Raw genomic sequence first — 19,131 nt, 5'->3', positions numbered from 1 at the left:
CAGTTTCCGTATCAAAGGACATGTAACGCTTTCTGTTTTAAGCCTATCCCAAACATTAACCCTTACCTTAACCATTCACGCCTAACCTCAAATGTGGAGTTAATGTCTAAACAACCTTAAACTTAGAAATTTGACGTTTGAGTAACGTGGATGAACGTGTAATTCTGGTGTGAGAATGTGAGCGCTAGTTTCAGCATTACTAGAGTAGCCTACATCGGATAGAGTATTCTATTTTGTCAGTTCGCAATATTTTAACAGGCAAAGCCACAGGCAGGCATATACCGTACCTGTATCTTTAGGCCTACTGTGCATAACATGTTCAAGGTTTTAATAAAAATGTCGTTCCCATACCGGGAGTCGAACCCGGGCCGCCTGGGTGAAAACCAGGAATCCTAACCGCTAGACCATATGGGAGGTCAGAAAACGTAGTAGTAAGGGTTTGATGATTAGTTGAATCAGGTATGCTTGTCCAGGGTTACAATAAAATATATTTGCTGTTGGGGGTATTCGAGAAGTGATGTAAAGTACTTAAGTAAAAAATACTTTAAAGTACTACTTAAGTAGTTTTTTGGGGTATCTGTACTTTACTATTTATATTTTTGACAACTCTTACGTTTACTTCACTACATTCCTAAAGAAAATAATTTACGTTCTACTCCGAACATTTTCCCTGACACGCAAAAGTACTCGTTACATGCTTAGCAGGGCAGGACAATTGTCCAATTCACTCACTTAAAGAGAAAATCCCTGGTCACCCCTACTGCATCTGACCTGGCAGACTCACTAAACACAAATGCTTTTTTGTTTGTAGTGATGGGTTGTTCGCGAACGAGTTGGCTCTAGGTGCCGGCTCTTGTAGGTGAACGTTGGGAGCCGGCTCGCACATCAGAAGAGCCGAATCTATTTATACCCCCCAAAAAAATTTAAGAAAAAGATATGAATAATCAAAATATTTAAATGAATAAAATTAACTAATTCAAATAACGAAAAAAGAAATAAAATAATATAGGCCTAAATGCTCAAGCGCACACACATCCGTTCTGACTGTCTGCTCAGACTAACAGCCTCTCACCTGTTGTTCCTGTCAATCAGACACGCAGTGTCAACCAATGAACCAAAGATGCGTGAGGGAGTGCCAAGCCAACTCACAGTCACACACTTAGCAGCCGAGGAGAGAGGAAGGACAGCTGTGAAAACAACAGCTGGAAAATTAGTCGGAAGCACAGTAGCATTTGGATGCATTTTAATAATGTAGACAATGTTTGAGCACAGTGTTGAATTTGCCAAAACAAAATCTCATTTAAAGCCGGTTCTATGCACAACCTACACCGGCATATGCGGACTGTGCACCCAACTGTGAAGCTAGCTGTAGCGGAGCTTCGAGAAGCTAGCGGGCCTGCTAGTGATAGTGGTGGAGCATGCACCTCCACACGTGGAGATGGATCCACTCAGTCAAGTAGGCCTACTCCGCGACCCACAACTACGCAGTCCTCTATGGACCAGTTTGTGCCAAAGTAGCAAACAAGGCCAAATCTGTAGCAAAATAAGGCCAAATTGATATTGCATTGGCTAAAATGATTGCCACCGATTTCCAGCCAATTATAGCAATAGTCTAAATCCAATGTACACAATTCCAATCAGGAAAACCCTTTCAAAAATCACGTATTCCACAACTTTACGAGATCACACAGGCTTCAGTGCGGGAAAGAATCCAAAAAGCTACTGAAGTTTGCCTTACCACTGACTGCTGGACATCAAGAGTAACCACTTCTTACATGTTGGTTACATGTCACTTCATTGAAGATTTGAAGATACCCACGGCTTACTAAAGTCATGACAGGAAGACATCATAGTGGCCACATCCGTTCCCTCTGAGAGGGTCTTCTTGAAAACGGGACAAATAATTACTATGAGAAGAAACCGCATCAGCCCCTCGAAAGTGTGGCAACTTTGATACTTAAGTATATTTCAGCAATTAGACTTTTTGATACATAAGTACATTTAAAACCAAATACTTTCAGACTTTTAATGAAGTAGTATTTTAGTGGGTGACTTTCACTTTTACTTGAGTCATTTTCTATTAAGGTATCTTTACTTTTACTCAAGTATGACAATCGGGTACTTTTTCCACCAATGTATTGGAGGAGAAGGGTTAGGTATAGAGAACATCATGTTCAATAAACAAAAGCGTTGTTCCCATACCGGGAGTCGAACCCGGGCCGCCTGGGTGAAAACCAGGAATCCTAACCGCTAGACCATATGGGAAGTCTTGAGCACTGAAGGGACTATAGACTATTTGTTCCGTCTACACGAGACGGATGACATATTTATATTTAATTTCATCATTCAATCCATTCTTCTCATATTCTTTATAATAAACTGCAATTAAAACGACACTTTCAAACGACTTTGTTGTCAAAATAAAGCCAATAATAGCGATAACAGTAGCGAGTACAAACAGTTTTGACCCTCAAAGACATCCGTACATACGTCATAAGAAACGGACGCCGTGTTGTTGATGGTTGAGAATGTTCAACATTTTCGGCTTTTGTGCGTAGCTAGCTAGGTTATTTAACCTTAATTATTTTAACGTTATATTGGATCAGAAAACACAATGTGAGTATTTTGTTTAAGATTTACTAAAGCCATTTTCTTGCCTGTCGAAATTCTCCCCCCCTTCTAATTTCCTTAATTTTGTCACTAGAGTCAAATACTTTCTCTAGAACAAACTTCACATCAGGATAGCCAACCGAAATGAATGTATGTGTGTTATATTAAACAGAGGGAGTAAAATGCTACTAAGATCAGTGAAATGTAGGCTAAACTGACAACGGAGTGCCATTGGAACACAGCTTCATTAAATAGTACCCGAAAAACACCAGTCTCAACGTCAACAGTGAAGAGACGACTCCGGGATGCTGGCCTTCTAGGCAGAGTTGCAAAGAAAAAGCCATATCTCAGACTGGCCAATAAAAAGAAAAGATTAAGATGGGCAAAAGAACGCCTCCTCACTGTTGACGTTGAGACTGGTGTTTTGTGGGTACTATTTAATGAAGCTGCCAGTTGAGGACTTGTGAGGCATCTGTTTCTCAAACTAGATACTCTAATGTACTTGTCCTCTTGCTCAGTTGCGCACCGGGGCCTCCCACTCCTCTTTCTATTCTGGTTAGTGCCAGTTTGCGCTGTTCTGTGAAGGGAGTAGTACACAGCGTTGTACGAGATCTTCAGTTTCTTGGCAATTTCTTGCATGGAATAGCCTTCATTTCTCAGAAGAAGAATAGACTGATGAGTTTCAGAAGAAAGTTCTTTGTTTCTGGCCATTTGAGCCTGTAATCGAACCCACAAATGCTGATGCTCCAGATACTCAACTAGTCTAAAGAAGGCCAGTTTTATTGCTTCTTTAATCAGAACAACAGTTTTCAGCTGTGCTAACATAATTGCAAAAGGGTTTTCTAATGATCAATTAGCCTTTTAAAATGATAAACTTGGATTAGCTAACAAAGTTGCCATGGGAACACAGGTTGCTGATAATGGGCCTCTGTACGCCTATGTAGATATTCCATTAAAAATCAGCAGTTTCCAGCTACAATAGTCATTTACAACATTTACAATGTGACACTGTATTTCTGGTCAATTTGATGTGATTTTAATGGACAAAAATGTGCTTTTCTTTCAAAAACAAGTAAAAAAGTAAGACATATGTCTACACTGTATGTTATTTTAATGGACAAAAAAAAATGCTATATATATCTATATATATATAAAGCAAAACATTTTGTCCATTAAAATAACATACAGTGTAGACATATGTCTTACTTTTTAACTCTGCACTGTTGGGAATTGTCTCATAAATTAGCATTTCACTGTAAAGTCCACACCTGTTATATAATATGACCAATAACATTTGATTTCATAGTGTTGCATCTGTTCATAAGCTAGCGAGCTAGCTAGTTCAGTTTGTACAACCATGGTTGCATTTTATTCACTGTCCAAATTGCTATTCTGATCAGCTTTCAAACACATGTTTATGAAGTTGTTTATTTTGTTTGTATTACTCAGGTCGGAGTATTGGAAGTCCCAGCCAAAGAAATTCTGCCAGTACTGCAAGTGCTGGATAGCCGACAATAAACCTGTGAGTGTTGAGTAAATTGTCATGTAATTTGTACCGGTATGTAAAGTTGGTGTACTTAGCTGACCAGCTACCCATTCAGACATGATCATCATGCTAGTTATTCAGTCTCTTTGACTAGACCCTACTCATGTTGCTAACGTTGAATGAATGCTTACTTGTTCTTGGTGATCTGTGTCAAAGAGAGAGTATTCTGTTACGTTATGACTGCAAGGGGTTGTGGCTGAGGACAAGATTTGATCATGTATTCACCCCTGTGCTTGTTTGTTTCTCATGCAGAGTGTTGAATTTCATGAACGAGGGAAGAATCACAAAGAAAATGTTGCTGCCAAAATTGCTGAGGTGAGTTGTCATCATTGTGTTTTTCCTTCACTTGTGAAACATAGAAAGATGGGTGCCTGTCAGTGCCAGGGTTGTAGCTAACATACTGCATAAGAAATACAGATGCCATAAATGTTGTCAATCACCTGAGACTATACTGTTTTCTCTCTGGGCTCTATGTAGTCTGCTGATAACGTTATTACACAGAGGTATCAACAGGGGTCACTGTTGCAAGGGAAACTATTGATGCGTTGTAAACACAGCTTGGCATGCATAGCCCTCCTGGCAGGCCTAGTGGTGTATTTCAGCAGAGATAAGGTCCAGATATGCCACTCTCACCCCATGCTGTCATCTCATTGGTGACTTGACTGATACTCCGGCCCCTCTTCTGTACAGATGCAAAAGAAGAGCATTGACAAGGCGAAGAAGGAGGATCGTCAGTCTAAAGAGTTTGCAACGATGGAGGCGGCTGCACTGAAAGCTTATGAGGAGGATATGAAAAGGTTGGGGATAAAACCATCAGGTAACTTCTTAATTAAATGTTTTATTGATTTACTAACTTAATAACCTGCCAGTCTGTTTTTATTTGTACCGTCTAATGAGTGTGTAACTTATTACCATTGTTTCTTATAGTTTTTGTATTCTAATATTTTATCTCTTATTGTTGTTGCATTGTCGAGAAGGAACCTGTCAAGTAAGCATTTTGTCGGATGATGTACACCATGCGTATACTGTACATGCGACTAATGAAACTTGAAGCTTTTAAAAAGTTGTTAGAACACACTCAGTGTAAGTTGTTTTGGATAAGAGGGTCTGCTCAAATGGCTAATATATCAATGTGATTTTGTGTGTTTGCTTAGGTTCCCCATCTCAAACCAAAGCCCAAACTCCAAGCCCAGTTCCATCTCAATCTCCATCTCCATCTCGAAAACAAGAAAAGAAGCGAAAGCCTGGAAAGGAGAGGATGCCCAGAAACGAATCAGAGAACTGGGTGGAGGGAAAGACAGGCGAAGGACTCACATACTACTACAACTCTATGACAGGAGGTAGGCAAGGTTCAAACAAGATGCTTGAAGTGCTTAAAGTAATTGAATTTGGCACTCTGAAATTCAATTACTTAAATACCTTGAAAATCTGAAGTTGGTACTTGAAAAGTACTTGAATTAAAATGAGAGGAGAACAGAAAACGATCAAATATGTTAATATGAAAAATATTAGAAAAAGATATTGCTCTTACGAATTCCTTTCCAGGTACACTACAGAGTTTTATTTCATGTGTTTCGCACTCTGGTTGCCAGGCGAGCTCTCTCATTCTACCCACACTGCCACTCAGCCAGGCAGGTACAGAACCGACTGATTAGGCACTGCCAGACATCACATCGATAGCTAAAATGCTGGGCAACATGGTGTAATCTGCCCTGGAGGGGAAAGGCACAACACTGCATCCTGCGCTGGTGCCAGTTCTACATTATGAGACTTTATCTCAAGCTTTTATTTTTCCTCATTCAAGGGGCGCCTGCGATATTCCACTTTATCAAGCGGCAGCCGTGCTCCTGCTGTTCTGGTTGTCGTTCACGTGCTGTTTTCCTCACACAGCCCTTCTCCCGACCGGCAACTCTAAAGCTGCCAGTCAGAAGCAAGACGTTTTGTCGTAGCTATTGAGTAGTAGATTCCCACTAAAACTACAATACTGTCATAAAGCTGGAGGTGTGTAGTAATGCGAATAAGAAATGTGTGTTCACAAGTAGGCATGTCCCAAACTCTGCTCATCACTACTCACATTACATCATCAGTACTGATTTACCTCATGTATGTAGTAGAAACGTATTATTGAGTAGAGCTTGTAAGGTAGTAATGAATAGTATGTTTCTTTTATGAGGTCTTGGTGAATATACTGCCATCTGGTGGCGAATAGAAACAATTGCATAATAGGAACTATTACAAATTGCTCGTCCTTGGAAATAAATATTAGTGCTTAAAAAAGTACTTGAAAGCCCTTGAATTTGGTTTGCAACTGTCTGTATGAACCATGGGTACGAACCATGGGTAGGCTGAAGATCACAACACCTCCGCAGATATCAGAGATGACGGGTTAAAAGTCAGACTGTGACTTTAATAAATCAGTTTTGAACATACACCTAGGACCATTCACCTTTCTCCTGAAGCATTGTGTTTTTATATCTTTTCAGATTTTCAGTGGGACAAACCATATGGGTTGCAGAGAAAGAGCACACCATCTCCACAGCCTGGTCAAACTGAGGTACACACAACTATTTAATTTATTTTTCTTAATACCTTTCTTTTCACCAGGAAGTCTCTTGTATGTTATTACCTATTTGATATGTTTAGAGTCAGTGTAATGTACCGAGGTAATGCATTCAAGTCCTGGTTTGAACACACTTCTTCTCCCTGTAGATCTCCTTAGGTAGTGCCTGGATAGAGGCAGTCAGTCCTGATGGATTTACCTACTACTACAACACAGAGACTGGAGGTCAGTCTATAAAGACAGGTGATGACAAGAATGATGTTTGACATAATTATGTTTGACATAGTTTTGATGCTTCCCCCACTCTGACAGAGTCCTGCTGGGAAAGACCTGGAGATCTCCCTGCCGGTGGTGAGTCTGGGTCTGAACCCAGTGGAGAGATAGTGGGCACCCCAGGGGTAGATGACCCATCTGCCCTGCAGCCAGAACCCCTCTCTGAGGAGGACAGCTCCAACAGTACCAACAGAGCTGGGGAAGGAGAGGATTCCAAACAGGTCACCAAGACTGAGTTCTCAATACAACCCCATTGGTAGTGAATGGGCACAAACAATAGTAGGCATTAGTTTAGGATTTGAGTCATGGTGACTGACGATTATTTCAATAATCATTTGCTCTCCTCACAAAAAGAATACACCGCCTTCAGACAAGGAGGGAGAGGATAAAGATGGTGAGGATGATGGGGGGAAGGGAGACGAAGTGGCCAAAGACACACCGACAGCTGTGCCTGAGGAGAAAGAGGAGAGGCCCGCTGTTAAGAAGCCCAGAAAGACCAACCCTTACGGAGCCTGGGAGCAGATACAGGAAGAAGAGCCTTAGTAAGAGACTGTTATACCGTCAATGTCTTCATTTGGATTTAACTGAGATTTTGTTACAGTTTGCCTTAATGAACAGGACCCTGGTGCTAGTCTGTCTCTATTTTAGCCAACTTGTTATTGTGTGCCTTTATTAAATGCTAAACTAATAACTCACCTATCTGCTCTATACCCCATGTTCTCTCCTCCAGTGAGAAAGTGGACCTGCAGCTCCCACAGGTGGAAGGTTCAGCTAGCGCCCCCGCGGAGCTGCCACCTGAGCCCAAACCCAAGTTTAGGGAGCGTATCATCACCTCTCTGGGCGACGAGGGTGGCCCCGCGTCGGGAGCCGGGGCCACGTTCAGGAAGAGGAAAGCGGAGAACGGGAAATCCTCCAGGAGCCTGAGGCAACGGGGGGATGATGACTAATACCCAGGCTAACTCAGATATGAACTCTTTTTTAAACAGACAAAGGCTTGACAAACTGGGGGATGTTGTTGGGAGACTGTTGTTATTGTGTAAGGGGACAATCCTAGCAACATCATATCAATACCTGGATCCGCAGGTCAGGTCCCTGTAGGCTACAGAGAACCCGAGTTAGCTACTCACCAAGATGCCATCATTTCAGAATTGTTCAGGTTGAATTTTACCCATCCAACCACCCAAGCTACAGTATATCAGCAGCTTTTGGGGTTGAACGATAGGACAAGCAGACGTCTGAAACAAGCTGGATCAGTGGCTTTATCTGTCCTAACTTGAAGTGTTACTCTTTACAATTTCCTTTTTCAATGCCTGATGCCCTCGTGCTTTTTTATTTGAGTTGAATAGCATACAGCCGTGACAGACACAGACAATCTCATTCCCAGAGATATTTTCTTATGAGTGATGTATTTTTAACTGGATAATTTGTGGATGGCTTGTGAAGGACCGCTGTGATGTCCTTACTGTGGTGGTGGTCATTTACCACATCGCCACCTGTACCTGCTCAGGCCTGGGTCTCCCAAAACCATCTTAGCACTAAGGTCATCTTTTGTCTATTTAGTTTCAATGGAATTAACATGATCCTAGTGCTACGCTGCTTTGGGGAAACCCAGCCCTGAACCGTAGCCCAACATGGTTGGAGTATGCGAGAAAGAAAACGCAAAGAAAGTTTTCTACAGTATGATTGATTAAAGATTGCTCGCAATAAAAAAAAAAGTACAATGTTGAATATACATTCTGCTGGTGTGGACATTTTCTCTATGCTTCTTCCTTTAGTCCATCAGCCTTTAGTCCTCCATCAGCCTTTAGTAATCAATAGTCTTCCATGGATTTATTTTGCAGACTTCTGTCAGAGCAACTCAAACATTTCACAGGGGGTTGAGTAGCCTCGAAGGTAATTCAACCCTTCATTGGTGCCAATACACGCTCATTGCTATGGCTGTGTAGGAGAGATACTAATGCCATCGCTGGCCAGCTGCCAGACCGCCTGGGTGCTTGAGATTAGAGCGTGTGTGTTGGGCTGAAACATAGCTCTGACACACCCAATAGGAGCAGGGCTCATCGCCAACTATTTTCAGTAACATTTTAGGACTTTATTAAGACGCTAGGGTGTAATTGGGTATATGTCTGAGACTGGTTAAAGAGCTGGGTTGTCTGCAGCCAGGCTCTCTTTTCTCCACCCACACGCCATTCTTTTCACAAACTGAACCAGGATCAGTGTTTGCGCCACTGCTTCCATATCTGCTCTGACTCCACCAGTCTCGACTGTTCTCCTGTCAGTGCTGCAGCAGTGGGTCATGTTAGCTAGCTCCCAGAACTAAGGCGTCACACTGTCTTGAGTCAGTATCTGTGAATGCAGGTCACCACCAGCTCCAGCAGAGCCTCCTTGTCTCCGTGTTCCAACAGCTCTGAGATCAGATCATCCAGGGGCTCCCCGCCCCTCATGAACTCCTGCCAAGAGAATACAGAAGACACATTAACCAACTATTACCACTACATGTAAAAGCATGACAAACATTACACAACAAATCAACTTCCATTATAGACTGCTTGTTTGCATAGTTAGAAGTCCACCTTGATATCTCTGGTCACATAGCCAGTCCGGTGATCTGTCACGCGGTCCTGGCTGAAGTTGTAGGAACGAATCCTCTCCGACTGGGAGCGAGTGCCCACCTGGAGAAGGAGTAACATGAATGGCTCTGAGGTGAGTTAGGGAGAGAGAAAGGGGGAGGGAGGAGGGGGACAATAAAGCTTTAGGATGGGACTGTGTCGGGGATCACCTGCTGTTTGCGTGCCGTAAGTCTCTGCTCCGTCTCTCTACCCATCATGCTCTGGTAGAGGCGGGCCTTCAGCACGCGCAGGGCCGTGTCACGGTTCTGCAGCTGAGAGCGGGACGTCTGACACTCTGACACCGTACCTAGGGTCAGAGAACGGGTCAGTCAGTAATTCCATTTCAATTCAGTCAATATCAGGAGATCAATTCAAAATCAAGAATTGAGAAGTGCCATTGATTATTATTTTTTTTGTTCTTAAAGTGGATTTTCAATACATATTCTGTTTCTCCAAACTGAACGCTCTTACCTGTTGGCAGGTGTACTATTCGGACAGCACTGTCTGTTGTGTTGACACTTTGACCTCCCGCCCCTCTCGATCTGAACGTATCAACCCGCAGGTCCTTAGGGTCAATGCTGATGTCCAGCTACAAAACAGAATGCCAATTTATTATCGTTCAGGCAGACAGACAGACAGGCAGGCAGGCAGGCAGACAGACAGACAGACAGACAGACAGACAGACGTACCTCGTTGGGTTGTGGCAGGACGATGACGGTCATGGTTCCTGTGTGAATGCGTTGCATCCTGGAGGACAGGCCCACCTCGGGGATCCTCTGGACCCGGTGTGTCCCTCCCTCATGCTTCAGACGCCGGTACACACTCTCCCCCGCTATCCTTACTGCCGCATGGTGCAGTCCACCTGAGTGAATCAAATCAGACAATAAACACACCAATCATTTCATACATAAACGCAGACACTTTCATCCAGTGACCCATAAAACACAGACAGTAGGACAGACAGAAGAGAAGCATTACCATATTCAGCAGGTGTGTAGTTGAATATCTCAAAGTCCCAGTTCTTGTAGCTGGCAAGGCCTTGGTACATGTCAAACATCTCTCTGGTGAACTGTTGACAGATGTCACCTGGATCAAAACATGTGTACCAGAGGGGACATACATTACCATTAGGACCAGGAGTGTAATGGAGAGCCGTTGTCCATGGCCTATGCTGTTCATTGAGTAATTACAGTAATTACAGTTCACTGACTCACCTCCTGTTGTCCGCCCTGTTACCACCTCCAGAAGGACATTACTGGTGTCGTTTGGGTCACTGGGTACTAGTGTCTGGATCAACTGGGGGAATATGAATTCAGATTTTCTCATCAAGTTCCAGACTGACCAAGGCAGACATTTAAAATGTTCTGTGTCTAATGTCTGTTCGTACATCTTTTCTCAATGACTCGATTCTTTGGGTGATCTGTGCTTGTTCCTCTTTCAATAGCTGGACCATTTGTCGGTCTTCCTCTTTGGAACCGACTGTCCCTGTAAAATGAGAATATGGATGACAATGTATAACGTTTTCAGATACATGACACATTTCACAGTTAGCACATTGTTTTTGAAGCATTGGCGACCTCTTCTGGTCATTAAGGCACGCAGGCGTTAGAGACACTTATGAAAGGAAGACACAGAAAGACCACTAGCTAGTTAGCAATTAACAAAATACACAAAACAGAACACAGCTTACTTACTCTGAAGCAGAGTTTCAACCTCCTCTAGGTCTTTCACGGCATGTTCAGCGCTCTGAAACGCAGTGGCCACTGGTGAAAGTCCCACCTGTCTCTTGTTCAACTCTTTCCTGGCGGGGTCGTTGAGAAACCCATGTTGTAATGTTTTGGTGACATCTCTGTACTCTTCCACAAGCTGCCGAAGATATCTTTGTACAGACTCATTCCGGTATAAATCTCCCAAATGATTGTTACAATAACGTCTTGATGATACGAGTGATCGATTTGCTAGCTCCTTCCATATTCTCTTGCGCATGTGGAGGGGCGAGACGAGGCCACACAGTCGAATACATTTCTGCGTAAGCATTTGGCTACAGTGTATACGAAATAAGTGTAAACTACTTACATGAGTTTATCATCTCAGATTTAGTAACATTGTAAACAATATAATCACGCTTCCAGCAAGGTCAAAGAGTGGTGTTGAATGCTGGGATATGTAGTCCTAAATCATGTTTTTCGCACAGTATTTTACAACAGCACCCCTGGTGGTGTTAAAAAGCTATTTAAATGAATCTGTAATCTGATTGGTCCCCAAAGAGGGGGGTACTAAACTGAGAAAACCGCCTCCTAAAACTTCTATTGGTAATGACAATACGCTGAAATACAAACATATCTCGGGGAAAGCATAGCTTAACATTGGGTCTGTTTGAAACACAGTGGATATTTGACGTTCAGTATTAAACGGATCTTTAGGAAATGGAAAGCAGTCTGCCAAGATTTCAGCAGCTCAGGAGAACAGAACCAATTTCAAACAGAACTCTTATTGGTACCGTCGTTTTCATGGGATTACTTCAAGTGGTATCAAGTGTTGCTGTTGTACTTCACTTGACAGGTCATCTTCAACAGGTAATCATAATACAAATACTAATGCATAGGTCTCTTACATTGGATTATACTGTAAAAATGATCCTAAAATCTATGTCATTCTATAGCACAAAGTTGTATTTTGTATGAAAAAGGTTATTGTTATAACAGTTTGCAGGTGCTGCAAGAAAACATTGGACAAAAAAAGTATTATATACAATGATTGCCACAAATACACATTGCACTAAATGTAATCCATTTCAAGTGGTTGCTCTCTCACCACAACATCTATAACACATTAAACTTCAAACAGAGGCAAAGTGTTTCATATTGTATGGACGGTTTTACTGGCTATTGCTTCTTATGGCTTACAAAGTAGCTTTATGTATTACAAGAGAGCAACAAATCAAATAAAAGTTTATTGGTTTACACAGATTTGCAGATGTTATCGCAGGGGCAGCGAAATGCTTGTGTTTCTAGCTCCAACAGTGCAGTAATACCTAACAATACAAAACAATATACACATTATCCAAAAAGTAAAAAGAAAGAAATGAAGAAATATCAGAATGAACGATGTCAGAGTCCGGAATATAAATATGTATATTGGTGTGTAGGGACAGTTGGGACACTATATTAATAGAGAAGGTGTGTACAGCAGTAGTTATATAGGATGGCTATGACTAGAATACAGTATATACTGTACATATAAAGTGACCTAGTGGCCTCATGGGTGGAATGTTATTCATATTTTTCATAATGAATAAACATTATTTCAAAAACTTGCAGAAAATCCGATGTTTCTATGTCAAACGTTTTTGTTATATTTCAGTCTTCTGTCATGTGTATATAAAGGGTAATATTGAAATGCAGGAGTCTTCTTTTTAAGCCCACAACCGTGTGTGAAGGTGTATACTTGTTTCAAAGTAGATTTGTTTAAGAAATACACTGTGTGACCCTGATTAGCCTACTGCAGTAAAAAACTGTTTAAGTGACAAGTGGTCAATAACTCTATAAATGCATCTAACAGCACTGTATCGATGCCCAATGAGGGATTTGGGCTACTGTGACCTCTAACCTCTCTTGCCGCTGTCTCTGTTGTCAACTTCAGGTCACCCAGACCGGACCAACCCTAGTTGAGACTTCGGACGACCTCCAGAGAGGGGAGTCACAGAGGTGCCCAACCAAACCCAGGGAGGTCACACCATCAGCCCACCTGCCCATTCAGCCTCCCAGTGGGCACATCCAGAGAGACATCCAGAACACCATGATCCACTGGGACCACGCCCATGGACACCTGTCCAAGATCGGGTACCATGACGGCAGGATCCTGGTCCGCGAGGGAGGCCTGTACTACATCTACTCCAAAACCTGCTTCAGGTACTACGACCAGGTAGAGGAGTCACTGTTGGAGTCTGGGTCTCATGCTCCAGGGAGAAGAGAGGCTTCAGCAGAGCCTAGCATTCACAGAGAAGATGGAGCTGGGGCCGGGGCTGGTGCCCTTCTTATACAATACGTGTTCCACGAGCGTCACAGTCACAGTGCCCCCCACAGGCCAGCTGTGCTGATGAAAAGCGGCAGCACCAAGCACTGGCAGAGGAGCCACTACCACATGTGTTGTCAGCAGCAGGGAGGGGCTTTCCCCCTGGGGCCCGGGGACAGTATCTACGTCAGCGTGTCCAACTCCTGGCTGCTGGACCCGGAAGCTGAGGGAAGCTACTTCGGGGCCTTCAGAATCAGCAGATGATGAATGAGGAAGGAGACCCAGGGCACTTAATTGATGAATTAGTAACTGATATCACTTTAATCCCATTCCCAGCTCAGGGCTGTAGATGAGGTGCAATTCATATCTTTTAGATAGCTGGACTGTCTGCATATGGAATAGATTTTTGTATTTTTATACTGCGAAAACAAACTGAATTTGGCTCACTTTTAATTTAGTTTTATGAAGTTTTCAATATTTATGTATTTTCTGATGTATCTCGTATTCAATTCTGTGTTCAGTTTTTTGTGTGTTTATAGAACATTCCAATAAAGCCATATACAATTGTAAAAATACAGGAGAGAGATTATAAATGCTCTGTTATTATCACCAATATTGACATGCTTCAACCCATTTTATAGGAAAACAGGGATGCCATTAGACCATTACATTTCACCCTGAGAGACTGTTTTACCTCAGCAGATCTCTGAAAAATTGACACTGTCTCAGGTGTACGAGTGCAGGGCGTCTCGATTTTATGTGCTTTCTGTGGTTAGAAGGGAATAACCCCAGTTAGTGTTGCATGCTGGGAGTGCTGTGTCATGCATATTTAGAGGCCCCCTACTCTCCTTACTCATTCCCTGATTTCACTGACCCCTATAGTCCTGCCCCTCCCCCACCTCGCCTCATGTCTCTGATTTAAAATGAAATGAGATACTCTTTTGTTGACGTGTAATGTCATTACTATGCTCAGTTTGCCTTCTTCACATGAAAATCCATTTGCGAAGTGAGGATTCGATCTGTCCATGCTTGGATTAGAATAATTCAACACACACACCATATTTCCCTTGCAAGCTTTCTTCACTCGTATGTCATTTCCATGTCAAAGCGTGCATTAACGCCACCTAACTACACCATCTCAGCTCGACAGTTGCACTGTTAAGAGAGTATTAATGTCGTCCACTGAAACAAAGACTGTTTCATTTGTTTTCAGTCTGGCATATAGCTGGCACCACTCTGTAACCTTTCAGAAAATGGGCAACAATAGCACACAAATCAGCTCAGCTTTCAATAAAGGTTTAATTTGTAGAACTGCTGATGCAACCACTCAAATTACTATACTTCAAATCAGTGGAGGCTGCTGAGGGGAGGACAGCTCATAATAATGTATGAAACGGAGCAAATGGAATGGCATCAAACACATGGAAACCTCAGTATCAGTATTCACCTCAAAACACAGGTGGCCCAAATAACAGCAGATGAGATGAATAACAGGGTATTAATGTAGTTGACCACCCACAGCCAACAACCCCTGCTCTAGGGCCATTAATGGTATTTAAAAGATCAACATTGTATGAAATTAAAAATAAACATAGCTATGTTCTACTGTATCTCCATCCATCCCCTCTTTGTTGTCTCTCTTCCTATTTTGAGGAAGGATGGAGTGGACAAAATAATAGCAACAGATACACATGTTTTAGTGCTGATGAAACACAGGGAATGAGAGACAATGTCAGGGAACCAGACAGGAAATAGTTGTGGTTATATTGAGTCACAGATGGAGGGAGGGATTGGAAGGAGGGAGAGACTGGAGGAAGGGAGGGACAGTAGGAGGGAGGGAAGGAGGCATGGAGGGGGAGCACCCTGTTGAGTCATACATACTGTTTATCCTGTTGTGTCTATGGGACTGAGACTGGGATTGACTGAGGAGGGCTCTATTTAATCAAACACACATGAGAAATTCAAACGCATAAAAAGTTCATAGGATGTAATGGCGCAATAGCCTATAAGATCATGATGTTCACTGCAGCACATCCGTTTTGTTTTCATAACTGGTTATGGGGCACCGGCACACACCTGTACCTATTGCGTACACCGTAAACGTGCCTCAATAAAGCCACAAGACTCAGAAACCACAGCAGCTAATTACTCAGAACTTTAGCATCTGGAGGCAAACATGTTAACAATAATAGCCCAGTGTTTTCCCTATACCTAAGCATTCAACCACAAATGGGGAACTCCAACTGTCATCACGTTCAAACAATTAGCTATTTTTTGTGCGCAAACAAACCCAAACAACAAATAAAATATTTACATCCACCAGCACAAATAACTGTCAGGTCCTGTGCTAGTAAATCAAATCTATTGGCTATTGTTTACCAAATGGTGGGTCCCTCACCAGCCTTCAGCCCAGCTAGCGCCTTCACAGCCAAATCCTACTGGGTCATGGCTTTATAGGCTGCATGGGCCTGGGAAAGAAACCTTGTTTTGTTCATCTGGATGGTCGCAATACATTTCCAGTAGGCTGCACAAAAACTGAAAGGACTTGATCCCATCACACACACGCGCGTAAGCGTAATGGGGATGTATTAGTACTAGCTTCCTTATATCCTTCCTATATTCTGGTTATAGTAAGGAAACGAAATGAGTGACTGAGTACATACCCTGGAGGGCTGCTGTGTGCAATCAAATGGCCTACAGACACATTTTCTCCATAACTGCCGTCTTTTCATATCATAAATTAGATTTATAAAGGTATAGAGAGAGAGAGAGAGAGAGAATGGTCCCTACTTTATTCGCTAACCCTAAAACACCACTTGTGGACCTAACCAGTAGGCTATGGCCTCACACTGGGAACAAAGAAACATGTAAATACACATAACTCACATTTATACTGTCTCGTACCACCAGAAACCATAGGGACAAGTCCCTGTCATTTATCACATAAAAATGATGTATAGAACCAAATCCGGACATCTGGAAATCCATTGTAAAATAAATTAAGACGAAAACGAGGGTTACATTTCCTTTAGTTTACTTCACTGACCAATGGATTTGAATAACGATCACTATTTATTTCCCCTACATTTTTAGTGGGAAGGGCACAAATGAACGTTTCTCCAATATCTGGAAAATGAAGATGAGCCACTCAATTCAATGGAACTCTTTGGGTGTGTCCGAACTTGTGGTTTCTTTAATGGTTTAATTCTTAACATAAGTATATTGTTTTACTCGGCAAAGGCGAAGTCAGTCAATCTGGGACGTATTGGGGGAATCCCACCGGAACCCCCCCAGGAACTTCAGCCAGGCCAAGAGAGCGCACGTGCTGAGCTGAGCGCGAAAATCAACTCTGTTTCGCGCACAACAACAAACGTGTCAACATGGCCAACTCTGCTGGGATGACGGTGGAAAATGGCAAGAAAACATATAGCAAATTCCTTATAAAATGTTGGACTGCCTGTATTATCTTGGGATGCTCTGCTAAAACAACAGCAAAGTATGCCTGAAGTTGTTGGGGGTGGAGATACTAAAGAGTTAACGTTAGGACTACAACAAGCTAATTTAGGAAGCTAACGTTAGCTAGCTTAGCTAATAACAATCCACCTTCTTTCTTCAGATGTGACAGCGTCCCTTCCATGTATTTCTGTAGAGACACACGGAGGGCCTGACTTCTCTCTAACACAAGCTTTAGAAGACGTCTCTCAACAAGGATATGCCCAGATTGTGGCGCTCCAGGAGAAACAACAAGTGCTCAGCTCTCTCCAGGTGAAACTCTCCTTACCTGCTAACACAATGACCAGTAACATTTTAAAACTCCAGGAACACTGTAATTATTGCTGCTTAAATTATTGATTCCATGCAACATTAATATTAGAACATTTGTTTTAACACTCAGTGTAAAACAATGTTGTTTTCATTTGCTACCAGGCCATACTATCAGACATTGAGAAGAAAGGCAAAGACGCTGAAGTGGAGTTAAAATCCAATGTGAGGCAGATTCTCATCCTGGAGGGTGAGATGGAACACCTGCAGCGACACATGCAAGACCTGGGCCTGAGTTCCATCACCGTCTACAACGAAAACACAGAGCTCCGACTGCTGATCGAGGAAGAGGAGGACAACTCCAGCTGTGTGCTGGCCGGTTACAACACCTACCGGAACAAGATGGAGGGCCACCGGACAGCTGTCTTGCAAGCGGAGAGCCAGACGAGGGCTCACAGGGAGCTAGTGGAGAAAAGGGCTCTGGTCAGAGTGCTCACAGAGAGGAGAGAGGAGCTGAGGGCAGACCTGGAGAACCCAGAGGGGAACGCTGTGAAGCAGGCACAGGTAAGAGCAGATGAGGAACCAGTGTAGATGTTGACAGATTACAGTCATATGGGATATGTTAAAAAAAACTTTAATTTGGTCCTGTGATCCCTGTTTTCTCCTATTCATCTGTTCGCAAATTGTTATCGTGAATCAATAATAAAACTGCAATCTCTTGACAGAAAGAGATGGATGAAATGAGGGGGCAGATCTCAGCCCGGAGGAAGATGGTGACTGAGAGAAGAGAGCTCATCTTGAAGGAGTTTGAGAGTCACACACTGATCAAGAAGCATATCGAGGTACGGTAGTGAATCCCTATTGTCTGATGCTCACTCACCCTCATTTTCCTCTCATCCAACAGAAAATAAGTCACTCCAGAGAGTTTCTGTTAGATAAAGACCCACCATGTACAGTATTCATAATAAGAATAACTATTTATCTGGTACCTTTCAAACATGCAGCTCAAAGTGTTGTACATACAAAAAGGAAAGAAATGCAGAACAATGTCAACAAAAATCAAAAACTACAATATCTGTTTCAAACCCAAGTGTGTTGTTCTCAGATCCAGAACAGACGGTACAATGCCATCGTGAAGCGTCTCCACTGCCAACTGATGAAGGCCCAGTCCGGCCACAGGCAGTTGTCTAATGATATCTACCACATGGAGAGAGAGATCCAGGACCTCAAGAAGCGCCTCGAGGTGCCATAAGTTAGCGTTCTGGTTCATAAAACTGTACGTTTTGTAGTATGACCTAAGGCTAGGAGTTTTCCCTAACCAAGACATACTTCAGGCCCTAGTGTAGGTCTGTGCGTAACTGTTTTGTTGCTGTTCATTTTCTTTTTTACATTTTTCTCTCTCATAGTTTTTTCAGTGAAAGTAATGAATTGGAAAGCCATTAAACAAAAACATGTTTTTACCAAAAACTCCCTTTCCCTCCACATTACAAATTTACCTGAATTTAGAGGTAAAACGGTGACACTCACTGACCAGCAGAGGGCAATGGTGTCAACCAACTAAGAAATAGCAGCTCTTCCTGCATTACTGTATAGAAGACAATAATCACGTCAGTCACTTTGTAGACAAAACAATATTTATTGGTGTGTTTCTCTCCTGTCTCATCATCTTGACAAAAACAACAGATCAGAACAGGAGACAAACTGATGAGATGGAGACGTGAAGGAAACCTTTTATACATTAAACCATGGCAGGGATC

General features: G+C 42.6%; 4 protein-coding genes and 2 non-coding genes across 6 annotated transcripts; 3 read left to right on the top strand and 3 right to left on the bottom strand.

Moving 5' to 3' along the window:
- Positions 1–342: 342 nt before the first annotated feature.
- trnae-uuc (transfer RNA glutamic acid (anticodon UUC)) lies at positions 343–414 on the bottom strand. The gene has a single exon. It is a non-coding gene; the product is annotated as a tRNA-Glu (tRNA).
- A 1,779-nt stretch (positions 415–2,193) lies between these two features.
- On the bottom strand, positions 2,194–2,265 carry trnae-uuc (transfer RNA glutamic acid (anticodon UUC)). Its single transcript has one exon. It is a non-coding gene; the product is annotated as a tRNA-Glu (tRNA).
- A 215-nt stretch (positions 2,266–2,480) lies between these two features.
- LOC106575454 (WW domain-binding protein 4) lies at positions 2,481–8,721 on the top strand. The gene is made up of 10 exons (XM_014151955.3): positions 2,481–2,616; positions 4,060–4,132; positions 4,409–4,471; positions 4,847–4,973; positions 5,311–5,496; positions 6,640–6,710; positions 6,866–6,941; positions 7,029–7,210; positions 7,344–7,531; positions 7,720–8,721. Coding segments are annotated over exons 1-10 (1,185 nt in total). The 5' UTR covers positions 2,481–2,614; the 3' UTR covers positions 7,937–8,721.
- LOC106575453 (peptide chain release factor 1, mitochondrial) lies at positions 8,304–11,774 on the bottom strand. Its single transcript, XM_014151954.3, has 9 exons — positions 11,293–11,774; positions 10,986–11,083; positions 10,813–10,894; positions 10,577–10,684; positions 10,288–10,460; positions 10,070–10,187; positions 9,769–9,905; positions 9,563–9,661; positions 8,304–9,439 (listed from the first exon to the last, which is right to left on the bottom strand). Exons 1-9 carry the CDS (start codon positions 11,633–11,635, stop codon positions 9,329–9,331), a joined length of 1,269 nt encoding a protein of 422 aa, XP_014007429.1. The 5' UTR covers positions 11,636–11,774; the 3' UTR covers positions 8,304–9,328.
- A 105-nt stretch (positions 11,775–11,879) lies between these two features.
- Positions 11,880–15,171, top strand: LOC106575455 (tumor necrosis factor ligand superfamily member 10). Its single transcript, XM_014151956.3, has 2 exons — positions 11,880–12,174; positions 13,241–15,171. The coding sequence occupies exons 1-2, from the start codon at positions 12,025–12,027 to the stop codon at positions 13,874–13,876; spliced, it is 786 nt and encodes a 261-aa protein (XP_014007431.1). The 5' UTR covers positions 11,880–12,024; the 3' UTR covers positions 13,877–15,171.
- Positions 15,172–16,371: 1,200 nt separating this feature from the next.
- Positions 16,372–18,642, top strand: LOC106575451 (coiled-coil domain-containing protein 122). Its single transcript, XM_014151951.3, has 5 exons — positions 16,372–17,026; positions 17,229–17,377; positions 17,540–17,938; positions 18,100–18,216; positions 18,480–18,642. Exons 1-5 carry the CDS (start codon positions 16,993–16,995, stop codon positions 18,624–18,626), a joined length of 846 nt encoding a protein of 281 aa, XP_014007426.2. The 5' UTR covers positions 16,372–16,992; the 3' UTR covers positions 18,627–18,642.
- Positions 18,643–19,131: the final 489 nt, after the last annotated feature.

Source organism: Salmo salar, chromosome 17 (genome assembly GCF_965601325.2).
Source record: "Salmo salar chromosome 17, fSalSal1, whole genome shotgun sequence".
In the NCBI taxonomy this organism is placed as follows: Eukaryota; Metazoa; Chordata; class Actinopteri; order Salmoniformes; family Salmonidae; genus Salmo; species Salmo salar.
Note: the sequence above shows the minus strand (reverse complement) of the source record. Positions and strands in the feature narration are given on the sequence as shown.